A 17667-nucleotide genomic window follows, 5' to 3' on the forward strand; every position below is an offset into this window, starting at 1 on the left:
CTCCTTCTCTCTTTCTTTTCCTTCTGGGATTGTACAGTGTGTGTATTTGCAAATCTATGCAAGGGCCCCATGAGACCAAAAGTTTCTTAGAGATAGTTTTCTTTCCCCACCTCTTTCGAATACTTTATTTCTTTTTCTTTGCCTTCTCCCTGTTTTCTCCCCCAATCTTTTCTTAGTCTCATGCTCTGCTATAATCTGGGACAATATTGACTGCATGCATTTGCTTTTGAGATAGAGGGAGTAATGGACTTAGTTATGGATTAGCTTTACTCTAAGAGAATTAGCCCTTTAAATTCCCAGTTTATTGTGGGGAGTGTCTCCTATAAAACTGTCTACTCTTAGTAGGCTCTGGGCTTGATGTATCCCTCTCCTTGATGCCATTTAGTCAAATGCAAGTGTGCTAGTGTTGGCAAATGTTCACAGTGCAATAATCCACAGTTTACCCAAGAATTTAGCTTAGTACTTGTAAAGTTTTGAGTGCTTTTAAGGTGATATTTTAAATATTTTACCCAACATTTTTAGGAATATTCCATGGATAATTACTCTGCATAACTTAGTCTGCCATTATCAGAAAACTTTACTCAGTAACTTTGTCAGTGTTATGTTCCAGTTTGTAATTTCTCTTGTCAGCTGGATCTAATTGGCTGTTAAAATTTATATATCAAGTTTTAAAATTTTGATTATTTTATTTATTGATGGATTGAAGCTCTATTTATTCTTCAATTCAGCCTGGTCAGTTTATCATCTTGCTGCTTAATCCTATTTTTGATATATTTCTTTTATTTCTCTGAGCATAAACATATGTTATATTCTTATCTGATTATTCCAGTATCTGAGATTTTTGTGGTTCAGATTATGCTTTCTGATATTTGGCTGGCTTTTATTCTTGGTAGTTTATCTCTTATTTGTTTTGTGAATTTTTCTTTTAAAACTATGAGCACATGTTGATTGAAACATAGGGTTCTTTGAGGTCTGGATAAGTTAAGGCCAGTTTGTTTTTCTAGGGAGTATTTGCATTTGTGTTTGGAGGCCCTTTGAAGCACTGGTACACTGAGATCACTTTTTTACCCTGGGCTCTCACAGGTAATAAGAATTCTACTCGAAGCCTATCTAAATGCCCTCATTAGTCATGAAATTTCTAGGGAGATGTTTCCTCTTTACATCTAGAACCAAAGCTGAGACTTGCAAGTTTTCTGGTTTAAAAAATGTTTTATTTACTTTTTCTTATGTTTTGGTGCCTGGTGACTTTTTTTCTCATTCTGCTATTCACTGGGCATATCAACCTTTGAGACTCTCTCCTTTCTTTGTGGATAATCTCCAGTGTGTTTTCTCGTACTGCGTTGTGCCCAAGTTTCGTCTCTTACCTCCTATGCGCAGAGACCTTTAAAACCACAGTTGGAGGAGGCGTGCATCAACAGATGCTGAGAGGGTAGTGTCTACCTTCAGGACTCCTTTGTTTCTCTGGGTTTGACCTTTTTCTTAATTTTAAAAACTTAGTTTATTTCTCTTATTTTCCTACTATCCCTGTATACCTTGAAAATACTTTTTAAACCCTTAATTTAACATTCTTAAGGATTTTCTTCCGGGAAGGCTCTTCAGCTATCTTATTTGACTCATTGCCCTAGTATTTTTTAATGTTACATTTAATGTTTTTTATTTTATTTTATTTTATAGGATTCAGTTTAGCTGCATTTAAAAGAAACAAGAGGAAACTAGAGCTGGCAGAAAGGGTGGAAACAGATTTTATTCAACTAAAGAAAAGAAGACAATCAAGTGAAAAGGTCAGGAGATGTTTGAAATATTCAAATTAATGTATCATAATGATGTATCTTCTGCATTTAGATACAAGCTTTAGGACAGTACTATTCAGTAGAAATAGAGTGTGTGCCACGTATATACTTTAAAGTTTTTCAGTAGCTACATTTAAAAAAAAATATGTTCATAATATTAGGCTCATAAAAGAGAAAAAGAAAGTAGAAAAAAACAAGGGAAATTAGTTTCAATAATATATTTAAACCAGTGAATCTCAAATATAACTTTGAAATATGATCAGGGAAAACTTATGAATGAGCTATTTTACGTGATCTTTTTTAGTATTAAGTCTTCATAACCAGTTTAAATTTTCCACATCTCAATTATAACACTACATTTTTATTAGAAATATTTGATCTGTATTTATATTTCATAAAAATTTACTGTGAAATAGTAAATTTACATTCCAAGTTATTACAGGTATACTTAAATCTTTCTAATAGTTTAATATATTATAAATTAATTAAAATTTTATAAAATTAAAAATTCAGCTTTCCATTTGTCCTTGCCTTGTTTTAATTTCTGAATAGCTGCATTTGGCTCGTGGCTACTGTTTTGGTTCTTACAGCTCTATCTAGTGATTCTTAACATGACTGTTTAGGGAGTAGAGTATAAGAAAATATACATATTGTATTCAGATGTTTTTAGGATAGAAAGAAGTTGAAAACTACAGCATTCTTGCCTGTGGCTTAGGGGTTCCTTAACACACAACTCATGATGGGTGTCCCAGGTCACATAGTCATTTGATGTACCTTAGCATTCATCAATATTCCTTATTGTTTAGTTCTTCTGTAATGGCTTACATACTGTTTTGTCCTTTGTGTCATACTTTTATATGGTTTGCTTATGTATAAATGCATAATTCATCATCTTTTGTAGTGATAGATATTTTCTTGCTGTGTTGCCACAAGACACTCAGTTTGGTGCAAACCTTTTTAATTTTCTGCCTGCGAAGAGTAAGAATTTACAAGGCAGATGAACAAATTAATAAGTAGATCTTGATATGATGGTGAATAGTCTATTTCTTGGGTTTCTACATCGGATGTGATGTGCGAGTGAATGAATTTAGGACTTTTTTGCCTTTTTAAAAATTCATGATAGGCTGGGTCCAGTAGCTCATGCCTGCAATCCCAGTACTTTAGGAGGCTGAGGTGGGTGGATTACTAGAGCCCAGGAGTTGAGACCATCATGGGCAACAAGGAAAACCCCATCTGTACAAAAATTTAGCTGGATGTGCATGTCTGTACTCCCAGCTACTCAGGAGGCTGAGGTGGGAGAATCACCTGAGTCTGGGGAGTCAAGGCTGCAGTGAGCCATGATCGTGTTACCGTGCTCTAGCCTGGGTGATGGAGTAAGACCCTGTCTCCAAAAAAAAAAAAGTTGTAATAAAATTTGCATAGTGTAAATGATTTAATCGGTTTTATAAACGTATATGCCCATGTAAACCATACACCTATCAAGTTATAGAATATTTCCAGTTCTTTTGTGCTTGTTTCCAGTTAGTCTCCAACTTGTAGGCAGCCACTGTTCTGATTTTTATTACAATAAATGCTTTTTCTTGCTCTGAACGTTATATAAATGGAATCATACAGAATGTACTCTTTTCTGTTTGGCTTGTTTCACAAAAAACATTTATTAGACTTTGTATTACTGATTTATTCTTTTTTATTACTGAGTAATATTTCCTAATATAAATGCACATTAATTTGTTTATCTGTTTTCCTGTTGATGAACATTTGATTTTTTTTTCCAGTTTTTTACTATTACGAATGAAGCTGCTGTGAAATTCTCATACCGTTCTTTTTGCGGAGATCAGGTTAGGATTTTTATGTATAGAAATTTCACTGCATCTCATAGAGAATATTTTCAGCTGGAATTATTCAAGTAGTTCATTTTTCCATTCAGGAAATGGTACTGAACTGGATAGTAAGAAAATAATGGTGAACAAGATGGAGGAAGCTCATGTTCTAATGAGACCTTACCTTTTAGCAGAAGGAGACATATTAGCATATAAATAGGATGATCAATGGAGACGCTTATGAGGAGATAACATTTGAGGTGACATCTGAAAAATGAGTAGCTTTTATGAAGAGTCAGTGAAAGAGTGTTCCAGGCAGAATGAGCTGCATGTGCAGAGGCCCTGTGGGAGTTTTAGCATATTAGAGGAATGGAGAGGAGAGTCAGTGTGCCCAAAGCAGTGAGCAAAGGGAGAATGGTATGGGATGAAGCTGGGGAAGTAGGTATGGGCTAGCTCCTTTAGGACCTGGTAGATCATGGCAAGGAGTTTGAATTTTATTCAAGAATAGTGGCTAGCCATTGAAGAGTTTAAAGTAGGGAAACAGTGCTGTCTCATTCCCATTTTGCAAAGTTCTTCCTGGGCTACTATGTGAAGAATCAGTCCAGGGGAGAGGTAAGAATAGAAGTTGGGAGACTAGTTACAAAGTCATTACAGTTTGGAGATTATGGCACGTTGGACTGTAGGTGATAGGGATGGAGATAACGATAAGTGAATATATCCAGAAAATATTTTGAAGGTTTCTAGAAAGACAATATTGATGCCTTAGTTATTGGTAAGAGAGAGGAATTAAGGGTTTTAGCTGAGCAGAGGATTTAAGGATTTTAGCTTAGCAGTTGGATATTTGCCATTTACTAAAAGAGTAGAGCTGGGGAAATACGGCTTTCTGGTGGTAGAAGTAGGCAGTGGAAATCAGTAACTTTTTTAACCCATCTCCAACTTAATGGGCTCAGATTGACCAGTGCTTTCCGTTTTCACCATAAAACCTATTACTTGATGCCAATAGCACCTTAAATATCCAGAGCTAATACAATACATTTTGGTGTATCATCCGCCTCTGTTCCTTTCATTTGAATTATATGCCACCAAGATCCTCATTCTGCTTGCTGTTTTAATCGTTGTTATTACATAATTCATTGTCTCACGTAAACTGATGAGTAGTGAGTTTAAAAAGAGAGTTTGTTGGAAAACTAAGAGAATTGTCTGAAAACTAACTTGGAAAAGCAGAGTTGTTTTATGAAAAATTGCTGTAGAATTAAATATGGGCATGCCTGTTATAAAAGATTGAGAACAATAATAAAAATATAGAAGCATTCTGTACTTAGAATGCTTTGTTGGTGTCTTTATGTTCTTGTTCTATTTAAAATAAAATGACACTTGAAATCATGGGACAATTCATTGTGTTATAGTTTATGCAAGAAAGATGATATGGAGTATTTATTTGTGGACCCACATTCAAAGAAAAGGCTTTGGTCCTCTATGAAGAGATTGACAAATAGAATGACCCTTTGTCTTTTAAATAAAAAGAATATGTGTAAGATATACATCTTTTTCTTCTTTTGAATGAGTCTGTGCTTCAGACTGAGAATTTTCAACTTTTAAAAATTTTAACCAAACTTTTATCATACTGGATAAGGGGATTTCTGATAAGCTTCCTGTGGCAGGCAGAAACATTAACTCTGGAGTTGGTTATCTGAGCACCTCCATGCACATGGGTGGAAGCTCCTGTTTTATGGGCAGGTTGGGAGAGAGATACCCATTTGGAAATCATTGGCATCAAAAGGAATGTCAACCAATGTCACTAGGTGAGATCACTAAAGAGTGAGAATAGACAGTGGTCTGAAAACTGAACCTTGGGCCAGTTTAATATGTCAAGGCTGGGAGGAGGAGGAACCAGCAAAGGAGAAAGAAGGAGCAGCCAACGAGGCAGAGGCACAACCAGGAAGAGTGTCTAGGAAGCCAAGAGAGAAACATTTCGAAGAAAGTCATCACCTGGTCAAATGCTGCTGAGAAGACAGCTAAGAGCACAGATGACTGGACATTGGATTTGGCACCTGGAGACCGTTAATCGGGATAGGGACAGTTTCTGTGACATAGTTGATTATAGACTGGTATGGAATGGGATGATTATGGAGAACAAGGATGGAAATAACTATTGACAATTTTTGCCATGGAGTGATAAGAGAGAGATATGTGGGGTAAGAGATTCTACCATTGCCAGTTAATTTTGTGAATTAACTGTCAGTTGGTTAGTTCTGTGAATCCAGTGAGTAATTTAACATTTGAAGCCTCAGTTTTTTGTTTCTAAATGAAAATAGTGATATCCTGTTCCCTTAACAGGACTGTTATAAGGGACAGAAGTGATAATAGATGTTCAAGTGCTTTGTGATTATCATTGAGTGAGTCATAGACACCATAGTTTTTCCCATTGAGACTTTCATCTTTAAAGTCACTCAGCAAGAAACCTGCACCTGCGTTGGTTACCCTGGGTAGAATCTTGTAGTAGCAAAAGGGAGGATGGTGAGAGAGGTAAGTTATGGGGAGAGATGTAAGTTGTGGTGAGTGGAGAGACTGGAAGTTTATTAATATTTTAGGGATATGACAGGAAGGGACAAATCACTGTTTTCTAAATTGACTTATGTTCATTTGTTTCTCCCTGTCCTGTGTGTATAGTTTTAGTGTAATATTGGTTAGCAAGCATGTGGACTAAGGCTCACTACTATAGTTTGTTGTGGCTACATAAAAGCAGCTATGAGTTGGATATATAAATATAATAAAGGCTACATAAAAGCCGCTATGAGTTGGATATATAAATATAATAAAAGGAGTAGAGTATTTGGTAATGTTCCTAATGTTTACATTCTTGATACTCATTTTTGAAGGAGATTAACACTGAAGGAGATACATTTCTTCTCTCTTTTTTTTTTTTTTTGAGATGGAGTCTTGCTCTTGTTGTTTAGGTTGTAGTACAATGGCGCGATCTCGGCTCACTGCAACCTCTGCCTACTGCAACCTCTGCCTCCCAGGTTCATGCCATTCTCCTGCTTCAGCCTTCCTGAGTAGCTGGGATTATAGGCATGCACCACCCCGCCTGGGTAATTTTGTATTTTTAGTAGAGACGGGGTTTCTCCATGTTGGTTGGTCAGGCTGGTCTCAAACTTCTGACCTCAGGTGATCCACCCACCTCAGCCTCCCAGAGTGCTGGGATTACAAGCATGAGCCACTGCGCCCAGCCAGAGATACACTTCTTTTTTTTTTTTTTAAATTATACTTTAAGTTCTAGGGTACATGTGCATAACATGCAGGTTTGTTACATATGTATACTTGTGCCATGTTGGTGTGCTGCACCCATCAACTCATCAGCACCCATCAACTCGTCATTTACATCAGGTATAATACCCAATGCAATCCCTCCCCCCTCCCCATGATAGGCCCTGTGATGTTCCCCTTCCTAAGTCCAAGTGATCTCATTGTTCAGTTCCCACCTATGAGTGAGAACATGCGGTGTTTGGTTTTCTGTTCTTGCGATAGTTTGCTGAGAATGATGGTTTCCAGCTGCATCCATGTCCCTACAAAGGACACAAACTCATCCTTTTTTATGACTGCATAGTATTCCATGGTGTATATGTGCCACATTTTCTTAATCCAGTCTGTCACTGATGGACATTTGGGTTGATTCCAAGTCTTTGCTATTGTGAATAGTGCCGCAATGAACATACGTGTGCATGTGTCTTTATAGCAGCATGACTTATAATCCTTTGGGTATATACCCAGTAGTGGGATGGCTGGGTCATATGGTACTTCTAGTTCTAGATCCTTGAGGAATCGCCATACTGTTTTCCATAATGGTTGAACTAGTTTACAATCCCACCAACAGTGTAAAAGTGTTCCTGTTTCTCCACGTCCTCTCCAGCACCTGTTGTTTCCTGACTTTTTAATGATTGCCATTCTAACTGGTGTGAGATGGTATTTCATTGTGGTTTTGATTTGCATTTCTCTGATGGCGAGTGATGATGAGCATTTTTTCATGTGACTGTTGGCTGTATGAATGTCTTCTTTTGAGAAATGTCTGTTCATATCCTTTGCCCACTTTTTGATGGGGTTGTTTGTTTTTTTCTTGTAAATTTGTTTGAGTTCTTTGTAGGTTCTGGATATTAGCCCTTTGTCTGATGAGTAGATTGCAAAATTTTTCTCCCATTCTGTAGGTTGCCTGTTCACTCTGATGGTAGTTTCTTTTGCTGTGCAGAAGCTCTTTAGTTTAATAAGATCCCATTTGTCAATTTTGGCTTTTGTTGCCATTGCTTTTGGTGTTTTAGACATGAAGTCCTTGCCCATGCCTATGTCCTGAATGGTATTCCCTAGGTTTTCTTCTAGGGTTTTTATGGTATTAGGTCTAACATTTAAGTCTCTAATCCATCTTGAATTAATTTTCGTATAAGGAGTAAGGAAAGGATCCAGTTTCAGCTTTCTACTTATGGCTAGCCAGTTTTCCCAGCACCATTTATTAAGTAGGGAATCCTTTCCCCATTCTTGTTTTTCTCAGGTTTATCAAAGATCAGATGGCTGTAGATGTGTGGTATTATTTCTGAGGACTCTGTTCTGTTCCATTGGTCTATATCTCTGTTTTGGTACCAGTACCATGCTGTTTTGGTTACTGTAGCCTTGTAGTATAGTTTGAAGTCAGGTAGGGTGATGCCTCCAGCTTTGTTCTTTTGACTTAGGATTGTCTTGGAGATGCGGGCTCTTTTTTGGTTCCATATGAACTTTAAAGCAGTTTTTTCCAATTCTGTGAAGAAACTCATTGGTAGCTTGATGGGGATGGCATTGAATCTATAAATTACCTTGGGCAGTATGGCCATTTTCACGATATTGATTCTTCCTATCCATGAGCATGGTATGTTCTTCCATTTGTTTATGTCCTCTTTTATTTCACTGAGCAGTGGTTTGTAGTTCTCCTTGAAGAGGTCCCTTACATCCCTTGTAAGTTGGATTCCTAGGTATTTTATTCTCTTTGAAGCAATTGTGAATGGAAATTCATTCATGACTTGGCTCTCTGTTAGTCTGTTACTGGTGTATAAGAATGCTTGTGATTTTTGCACATTAATTTTGTATCCTGAGACTTTGCTGAAGTTGCTTATCAGCTTAAGGAGATTTTGGGCTGAGACAATAGGGTTTTCTAAATATACAATCATACATCAAACAGGGACAATTTGACTTCTTCTTTTCCTAACTGAATACCTTTGATTTCTTTCTCTTGCCTGATTGCCCTAGCCAGAACTTCCAACACTATGTTGAATAGGAGTGGTGAGAGAGGGCATCCCTGTCTTGTGCCAGTTTTCAAAGGGAATGTTTCCAGTTTTTGCCCATTCAGTATGATATTGGCTGTGGGTTTGTCATAAATAGCTCTCATTATTTTGAGATATGTCCCATCAATACCGAATTTATTGAGAGTTTTTAGCATGAAGGGCTGTTGAATTTTCTCAAAGGCCTTTTCTGCATCTATTGAGAGAATCATGTGGTTTTTGTCTTTGGTTCTGTTTATATGCTGGATTACGTTTATTGATTTGCGTATGTTGAACCAGCCTTGCATCCCAGGGATGAAGCCCACTTGATCATGGTGGATAAACTTTTTGATGTGCTGCTGGATCCGGTTTGCCAGTATTTTATTGAGGATTTTTGCATCGATGTTCATCATGGATATTGGTCTAAAAGTCTTTTTGTTGTGTCTCTGCCAGGCTTTGGTATTAGGATGATGTTGGCCTCATAAAATGAGTTATGGAGGATTCCCTCTTTTTGTATTGATTGGAATAGTTTCAGAAGGAATGGTACCAGCTCCTCCTTGTACCTCTGGTAGAATTCAGCTGTGAATCCACCTGGTCCTGGACTTTTTTTGGTTGGTAGGCTATTAATTATTGCCTCAATTTCAGAGCCTGCTATTGATCTATTCAGGGATTCAGCTTCTTCCTGGTTTAGTCTTGGGAGAGTGTAAGTGTCCAGGAAATTATCCATTTCTTCTAGATTTTCTAGTTTATTTGCGTAGAGGTGTTTATAGTATTCTCTGATGGTAGTTTGTATTTCTGTGGGGTTGGTGGTGATATCCCCTTTATCATTTTTTATTGCGTCTATTTGATTCTTCTCTCTTTTCTTCTTTATTAGTCTTGCTAGCGGTCTATCAATTTTGTTGATCTTTTCAAAAACCAACTCCTGGATTCACTGATTTTTTTGAAGGGTTTTTTGTGTCTCTATCTCCTTTTGTGTCTCTATCTCAAAACGCTTGCCTTTTGCTAGCTTTTGAATGCGTTTACTCTTGCTTCTCTAATTCTTTAAATTGTGATGTTAGAGTGTCAATTTTAGATCTTTCCAGCTTTCTCTTGTGAGCATTTAGTGCTATAAATTTCCCTCTACACACTGCTTTAAATGTGCCCCAGAGATTCTGGTATGTTGTGTCTTTTTTCTCATTAGTTTCAAAGAACATCTTTATTTCTGCCTTCATTTTGTTGTGTACGCAGTAGTCATTCAGGAGCAGGTTATTCAGTTTCCGTGTAGTTGAGCGGTTTTGATTGAGTTTCTTAGTCCTGAGTTCTAGTTTGATTGCACTAGAGAGACAATTGAGAGACAGTTTGTTATAATTTCTGTTCTTGTACATTTGCTGAGGAGTGCTTTACTTCCAATTATGTGGTCAATTTTGGAATAAGTGTGATGTGGTGCTGAGAAGAATGTATATTCTGTTGATTTGGGGTGGAGAGTTATGTAGATGTCTTATTAGGTCTGCTTGCTGCAGAGATGAGTTCAATTCCTGGATATCCTTGTTACCTTTCTGTCTCGTTGATCTGTCTAATGTTGACAGTGGGGTGTTGAAGTCTCCCATTATTATTGTATGGGAGTCTAAGTCTCTTTGTAAGTCTCTAAGGACTTGCTTTATGAATCTGGGTGCTCCTGTATAGGGTGCATATATATTCAGGGTAGTTAGCTCTTCCTGTTGAATTGATCCCTTTACCATTATGTAATGGCCTTCTTTGTCTCTTTTGATCTTTGATGGTTTAAAGTCTGTTTTATCAGAGACTAGTATTGCAACCCCTGCTTTTTTTTGTTCTCCGTTTGCTTGGTAGATCTTCCTCCATCCCTTTATTTTGAGCCTATGTATGTCTCTGCATGTGAGATGGGTCTCCTGAATACAGCGACTGATGGGTCTTGACTCTTTATCCAGATTGCCAGTCTGTGTCTTTTAATTGGAGCATTTAGTCCATTTACATTTAAGGTTAAGATTGTTATGTGTGAACTTGATCCTGTCATTATGATATTAACTGGTTATTTTGCTCATTAGTTGATGCAGTTTCTTCCTAGCCTCGATGGTCTTTACATTTTGGCATGTTTTTGCAATGGCTGGTACCTGTTGTTCCTTTCCATTTTTAGTGCTTCCTTCAGGGTCTCTTGTAAGGCAGGCCTGGTGGTGACAAAATCTGTAAGCAGTTGCTTATCTGTAAAGGATTTTATTTCTCCTTCACTTATGAAACTTAGTTTGGCTGGATATGAAATTCTGGGTTGAAAATTCTTTTCTTTAAGAATGTTGAATATTGGCCCCCACTCTCTTCTGGCTTGTAGAATTTCTGCCGAGAGATCTACTGTTAGTCTGATGGGCTTCCCTTTGTGGGTAACCCGATCTTTCTCTCTGGCTGCCCTTAAGATTTTTCTTCATTTCAACTTTGGTGAATCTGGCAATTATGTGTCTTGGAGTTGCTCTTCTCGAGGAGTATCTTTGTGGCGTTCTCTGTATTTCCTGAATTTGAATGTTGGCCTGCCCTACTAGGTTGGGGAAGTTCTCCTGGATGATATCCTGAAGAGTGTTTCCCAACTTGGTTCCATTTTCCCCCTCACTTTCAGGCACCCCAATCAGACGTAGATTTGGTCTTTTTACATAATCCCATACTTCTTGCAGGCTTTGTTCATTTCTTTTTCTTCTTTTTTCTTTAGATTTCTCTTCTCGCTTCATTTCATTCATTTGATCCTCAATCGCTGATACTCTTTCTTCCAGTTGATCGAGTTGGTTAATGAAGCTTGTGCATTTGTCACGTATTTCTCATGTCGTGGTTTTCATCTCTGTCCGTTCGTTTATGGCCTTCTCTGCATTAATTATTCTGGTTATCAATTCTTCCACTCTTTTTTCAAGATTTTTAGTTTCTTTGCGCTGGGTACGTAATTCCTTCTTTAGCTCTTAGAAGTTTGATGGACTGAAGCCTTCTCTCATCTCGTCAAAGTCATTCTCTGTGCAGCTTTGATCCGTTGCTGGCGATGAGCTGCGTTCCTTTGGAGGGGGAGATGTGCTCTTATTTTTTGAATTTCCAGCTTTTCAGCCCTGCTTCTTCCCCATCTTTATGGTTTTATCTGCCTCTGGTCTTTGATGATGGTAACGTACTGATGGGGTTTTGGTGTGTGTGTCCTTTCCGTTTGTTAGTTTTCCTTCTAACAGTCAGGACCCTCTGTAGGTCTTCAACAGCTGTAGGTCTGTTGGAGATTGCTTGAGGTCCACTCCGGACCCTGTTTGCCTGGGTGTCAGCAGCAGAGGCTGCAGAAGATAGAATACTGCTGAACAGCGAGTGTACCTGTCTGATTCTTGCTTTGGAAGCTTACTCTCAGGGGTGTACTCCACCGTGTGAGGTGTGGGTGTCGGTCTGCCCCTAGTGGGGAATGTCTCCCAGTTAGGCTACTCAGGGGTCAGGGACCCACTTGAGCAGACAGTCTGTCCGTTCTCAGATCTCAGCCGCCGTGTTGGGAGATCCACTGCTCTCTTCAAAGCTGTCAGACAGAGTGGCTTGCGTCTGCAGAGGTTTCTGCTGCTTTTGTTGTTGTTGAGCTGTGCCCTGTCCCCAAAGGTGGAGTCTACAGAGACTGGCAGGCTTCCTTGAACTGCTGTGAGCTCCACCCAGTTCGATCTTCCCAGTGGCTTTGTTTACCTACTTAAGCCTCAGGAATGGCGGGCGCCCCTCCCCCCAGCCTGGCTGCTGCCTTGCCATTAGATCACAGACTGCTGTGCTAGCAATGAGGAAGGCTCCGTGGGCGTGGGACCCTCCCGGCCAGGTGTGGGATATAATCTCCTGGTGTACCCGTTTGCTTAAAGTGCAGTATTGGGGTGGGAGTTACCCGATTTTCCAGGTGTTCTGTGTCTCAGTTCCCCTGGCTAGGAAAAGGGATTCCCTTCCCCCTTGTGCTTCCCAGGTGAGGCGATGCCTCGCCCTGCTTCAGCTCTCGCTGGTCGGGCTGCAACAGCTGACCAGCACTGATTGTCCGGCACTCCCTAGTGAGATGAACCCAGTACCTCCATTGAAAATGCGGAAATCACCTGTCTTCTGTGTCGCTTGCGCTGGGAGCTGGAGACTGGAGCTGTTCCTATTCGGCCATCTTGCTCCGCCCTCCAGATACACTTCTTAAAAGAAGTATATAGTAGGTCAGTACAGACATACCTCATCTTACTGTGCTTTGCTCTCTTATGCTTTGCAGATTTTTTTTTTTTTTTTTTTTTTTTTTACGAATTGAAAGTTTGTGGCAATCCTGTTTTGAGCAAGTCTATTGGTGTAATTTTCCCAACACCATGTGCTCACTTCATGTCTCTGTCACAATTTGGTAATTCTTGCAGTATTTCAAACTTTTTCATTATTATATCTGTTATGATCTGTAGTCATTGATTGTTGATGTTACTATTGCGATTGTTTTGAGGCTCCAGGAGCTGCACCAATATAAGATGGTGAACTTAGTCAATAAATGTGTGTTATCTGACTGCTCTCCCGACTGACCAGTCTCCTGTCTCTCTCCTCTCCTGAAACTTCTGTATTCTCTGAGAGACAACCGTTTTGAAATTAGGTCAGTTAGTAACCCTACAATGACCTCTAAGTGTTCATGTGGAAGGGAGAGTCACACATCTCTCACTTTAAGTCTATAATAGAAATGATTAAGCTTAGTAAGGAAGGCACGCTGAAAGCCAAGATAGGCCAAAAGCCAGGCCTCTTCTGTCAAAAAATCAGCCAATTGTGAATGTAAAGGAAAAGTTCCCAAAGGAAATTGAAAACGCTACTCCAGTGAACACGTGTGAAAAGAAAGCAAAACAGCCGTATTGCTGATAATAGAGAAATTTTTAATGGTCTGGGTGGATCACCAGTCACAACATTCCGGTAAGCCAAAGTCTAATCCAGAGCAAGGCTCTAACTCTCTTCACTTCTGTTAAGGCTGACAGATGTGAGGAAGCCGCAGAAGAAAAGTTTGAAGCTAGCAGAGGTTGGCTCATGGGGTTTAAGAAGCCATCTCCCTAACATGAAAGTGCAAGGTGAAGGAGCAGGTGCTAATGGGGAAGGTGTAGCAAGTTATCCAGAAAATCTAGCCAAGATTATTGATGAAGGTGGCTACACTAAACAACAAACAGATCATTTATGCAGGCAAAGTAGCCTTCTATTGGAAGAAGATACCTTCTAGGACTTTCAGGGGGAAGAAGTCAGTCCCTGGCTTCAAAGCTTCCAAGAACAGGCTGACTCTCTTGTTAGAGGCAAATGCAGCTGATGACTTTCAACTGAAGCCGGTGCTCATTTACCGTTCCAATAGTCCTTGGGCCCTTAAGAATTATGCTAAATCTACTCCTCTGTTCTGTAAGTGGAACAAGAAAGCCTGGATGACAGCATGTCTGTTTATAGCATAGTTTACTGAATATTTTAATTCCACTGTTTAGATGTACTGCTCAGAAGATTCCTTTTAAAATATTATTGCTCATTGACAATGCACCTTGTCATACAAGATCTCTGTTATTTTCATGCCTGCTAACACAGCCCGTGAATCAAGGGGCGATTTCGATTTTCAAGTCTTAATTGCTTAAGAAAGACATTTTTTAAGGCTAAGGCTGCCATAGATAGTGATTCCGCTGATGGTTCCGGGCAAGGTAAATTGAAAACCTTTTGGAAAGGACTCACTATTCTAGATGCCATTACGTATATTCGTGATTCATGGGAGAAAGTCAAAATATGAACATTCATAGGCATTTGGAAGAAATGGATTCCAAGCCTCATGGATGACTTTGAGGGATTCAGGACTTCAGTGGAGGAAGTCGCTGAGGATGTGGTGGAAATAGCAAGAGAACTAGAATTAGAAGTAGAGCCTGAAGATGTGGCTTGAATTGCTACAATCTCATGATAGAACTTTACAGGTAAAGAGTTGCTTCTTGTGAATACATAAAAAGAGTGATTTATTGAGATGGAATCTACTCTTGATGAAGATGCTGAATGCATTGTTGAAATGAGAAAGGATTTAGAATTTTTTTTTTTTTTTTTTTAAGAGGGAGTCTCACTCTGTCGCTCAGGCTGGAGTGCAGTGGCCACGATCTTGGCTCACCGCAACCTCTGCCTCCCAGGTTCAGGCGATTTTCCTGCCTCAGCCTCCTGAGCAGCTGAGACTACAGGCACCTGCCACCACACCTGGCTAATTTTTGTATTTTTAGTAGAGATGGGGTTTCACCATGCTGGTCAGGCTGGTCTGGAACTCCTGACCTCAGGTGATCCACCCACCTTGGTCTCCCAAAGTGCTGGGATTACAGGCATGAGCCACCGTGCCCAGCTGGGATTTAGAATATTCGGTAAGCTTATTGATAAAGCAATGGTGGAGTTTGAGAGCTGAATCCAGTTTTGAAAGAAGTTTTATGGGTAAAATGCTGTCGAGTAGTATCATGTACTACAGGGAAGTCTTTGGTGAAAGGAAGGGCCATTCAATGTGATGAGCTTCATTATTAGTTTGTTTCAAGAAATTGCCACAGTCACCTCATCTTTCAGCAACTGCTGCCCTGATTAGTCAGCAGCCATCAACATTGAGGCAAGGCCCTCCACCAGCAAAAAGATTATGAATTGCTTGCTAAAGGTTCAGATGACTGTTAACATTTTTTAGCAATAAAGTATTTTAAAGTTAAGGTATGCACATTGTTTTTTTTTAAACATAATGCTATTATACACTGAATAGACTACAGTGAAGTGTAAACATAACTTTTATATGTACTCAGAAACCAAAATATTTGTTTGACTGACTTTATTGTAATATTCGCTCTATTGTGGTGGTCTGGAACCAAACCTGCAATATTTCCAAGATATGCCTGTAATTTAAAGTGTGATAAATTTAGAATTTTTTTATTGCATTAATGTTTCTTGTTTTTTTTTTTCTTTTTTTCTTTTCAAGTAATTGTACAAACATTATCACAGTTCAAGTAGAAATATAAATTAAAGCAGGAAGAATTTATTCTGCTTGGCATTCTACCTCTATAAATTAGAGCACTCTTGTTTTCTTTAGTCTTTGACGATTTATCCTTACATTTGATTAGTTTAAGAATTATTAATCCATGGAATGCTTTTGGCTGCAAACGATGGAAAACCTGACTGTAGTTTAAGAAATGCATATTTGTCCCCTTGCTCTCTGGCCCTTAGCCACATAGTAATACGTTTGGAGGTGGTTAGTTGCTGGCATTAGTTTAGGTTTCTGACGATGCTAGGGCCAACATATCTGGTATTCTCTTGGGCCTTTTTCTTATACCTTTTGCCTCATGGATGTGATATGGCTTCTGAAATTTTAGATGTCACATCTGCATTCAAGGTGAGAGTAAGGTGGGATGGCAAAGGGAGTAGTGCCAGATGTATGTTCCTTTTTTATCTGGAATACAAAATTTTTCTGGAATCTCCCTCAATAAACTTCTCCTTAGTTGAGAAGGGGGCAGAATTCAGTCACTTGGCTCAAAGGAGCCTAGGAAATTGAGTGAGTTGTCATAATTACCATCTCATAGTTCATGGCTTGAGGATAGACACATTGTCTTCCCAAACAAAATAGCAGTTTTATTACCAATGGTAGTGGGTATTTGGTAGGTAATTTATAGTATATAGCATTAATGGAGGTAGGTTTTTATAATCTCCTTCCCCACAATTAACATATCCCTTGTTACTACAAAGTAATATTGAGCTAAATAGCTAGTCTATACATAAATTGAATAAAAGAATATTTTATCTCTACTTTTAGGATACATAGATTTTAAGATAAAATATTTTAAAGTGAGGAACATAAATTGTTAGTTATTATCCATTCTTGGTAATTGGCATCTTTGTTTCATCCTTGCTTGTTTTTTTGTTATTTAGAGGGAAGACACGATGGAGAAGGAAAAGATGACTATTTAGTGTAGTATTATATTGTGAAATAAGAATAGTAGTCCTTAAGTTCTGTTCCCCTTCACTCTCTGGGTAGACCTACCTCTTCTGGATTTTTCTTTTATCTCTTTCTTATTTTTATAGTATACAGACAGTCCATACTTTGCATGGTAGGGCTGGACCATAAAATGACCATGCAAGCTGAATCATGCAGAGTGGTCTTAATGGCGTAAATTTAGCTTGTTCCAAGACCTTTAAATATTATTGCCAAAACATTAAAAACTCTTGGCTGAGTACAGTGACTCACATCTGTCATCCCAGTGCTTTGGGAGGCCGAGGCAAGAGGATCACTTGAGGCTAGAGTTTCAAGACCAGCTTGGATAACGTAGCAAGACCCTGTCTCTCTCTCTATAAATACAAAAGAAAAACTAGCGGGGCATGGTGGCATGTACCTGTAGTCCCCGTTACTCAGGATGCTGAGGTGGGAGGATGGCTTGAGCCCAGGAGTTTGAAGTTACAGTGAGCCATGATCATGCTACTGCATTCTAGCCCGGGCAGCAGAGTGAGACTCTGTCTCAAAAAGAGGAAAGAAGAAAAACGGAAAGAAAAACCCAGAAAACTCTTTTACTGTTGGTTATAAATGTGTATGGAAACAGAAAAAAGTAAAACCAATATTTAGTACACTAAAGAATTTAGAAGCATTAACAGTGTTTTATTTAGGATAAAAATTTAGAATTTGAACAGTGCTTGCCTCCTCAGCATGTAACTTATGATATCACACAAGCATCTTTTCTATGTGGTGGTGAATTTTCATACTCCTTTCTAATTTTGGATCAGCCTTCAACATTTTACCCTTTGCTCTTTCAGTGTCACCACGTAGCTGCCAGTCTTCCTTTAGTGTAAAATTTT

General features: G+C 38.8%; 1 protein-coding gene across 12 annotated transcripts in view; it reads left to right on the forward strand.

The window, feature by feature from the left end:
* The window catches only part of TASP1 (taspase 1), a 400343-nt gene that overhangs the window by 81518 nt on the left and 301158 nt on the right, over positions 1–17667 (forward strand). For 6 of the 12 annotated variants that reach the window (XR_001447603.3, XM_077951190.1, XM_077951189.1 and 3 more), the window contains 2 exons: positions 1675–1781; positions 3566–3628. Coding sequence is in view for 11 of the 12 variants with exons in the window: in XM_077951190.1 (XP_077807316.1) it covers positions 1675–1781; positions 3566–3628 (170 nt within the window). In the remaining variant the exon portion in view is untranslated. The remainder of the gene's footprint in view (positions 1–1674; positions 1782–3565; positions 3629–17667) is intronic. The other 6 variants (XM_077951192.1, XM_077951191.1, XM_028828175.2 and 3 more) reach the window with 1 other exon arrangement.

This window comes from Macaca mulatta, chromosome 10, assembly GCF_049350105.2.
Source record: "Macaca mulatta isolate MMU2019108-1 chromosome 10, T2T-MMU8v2.0, whole genome shotgun sequence".
NCBI lineage: Eukaryota > Metazoa > Chordata > Mammalia > Primates > Cercopithecidae > Macaca > Macaca mulatta.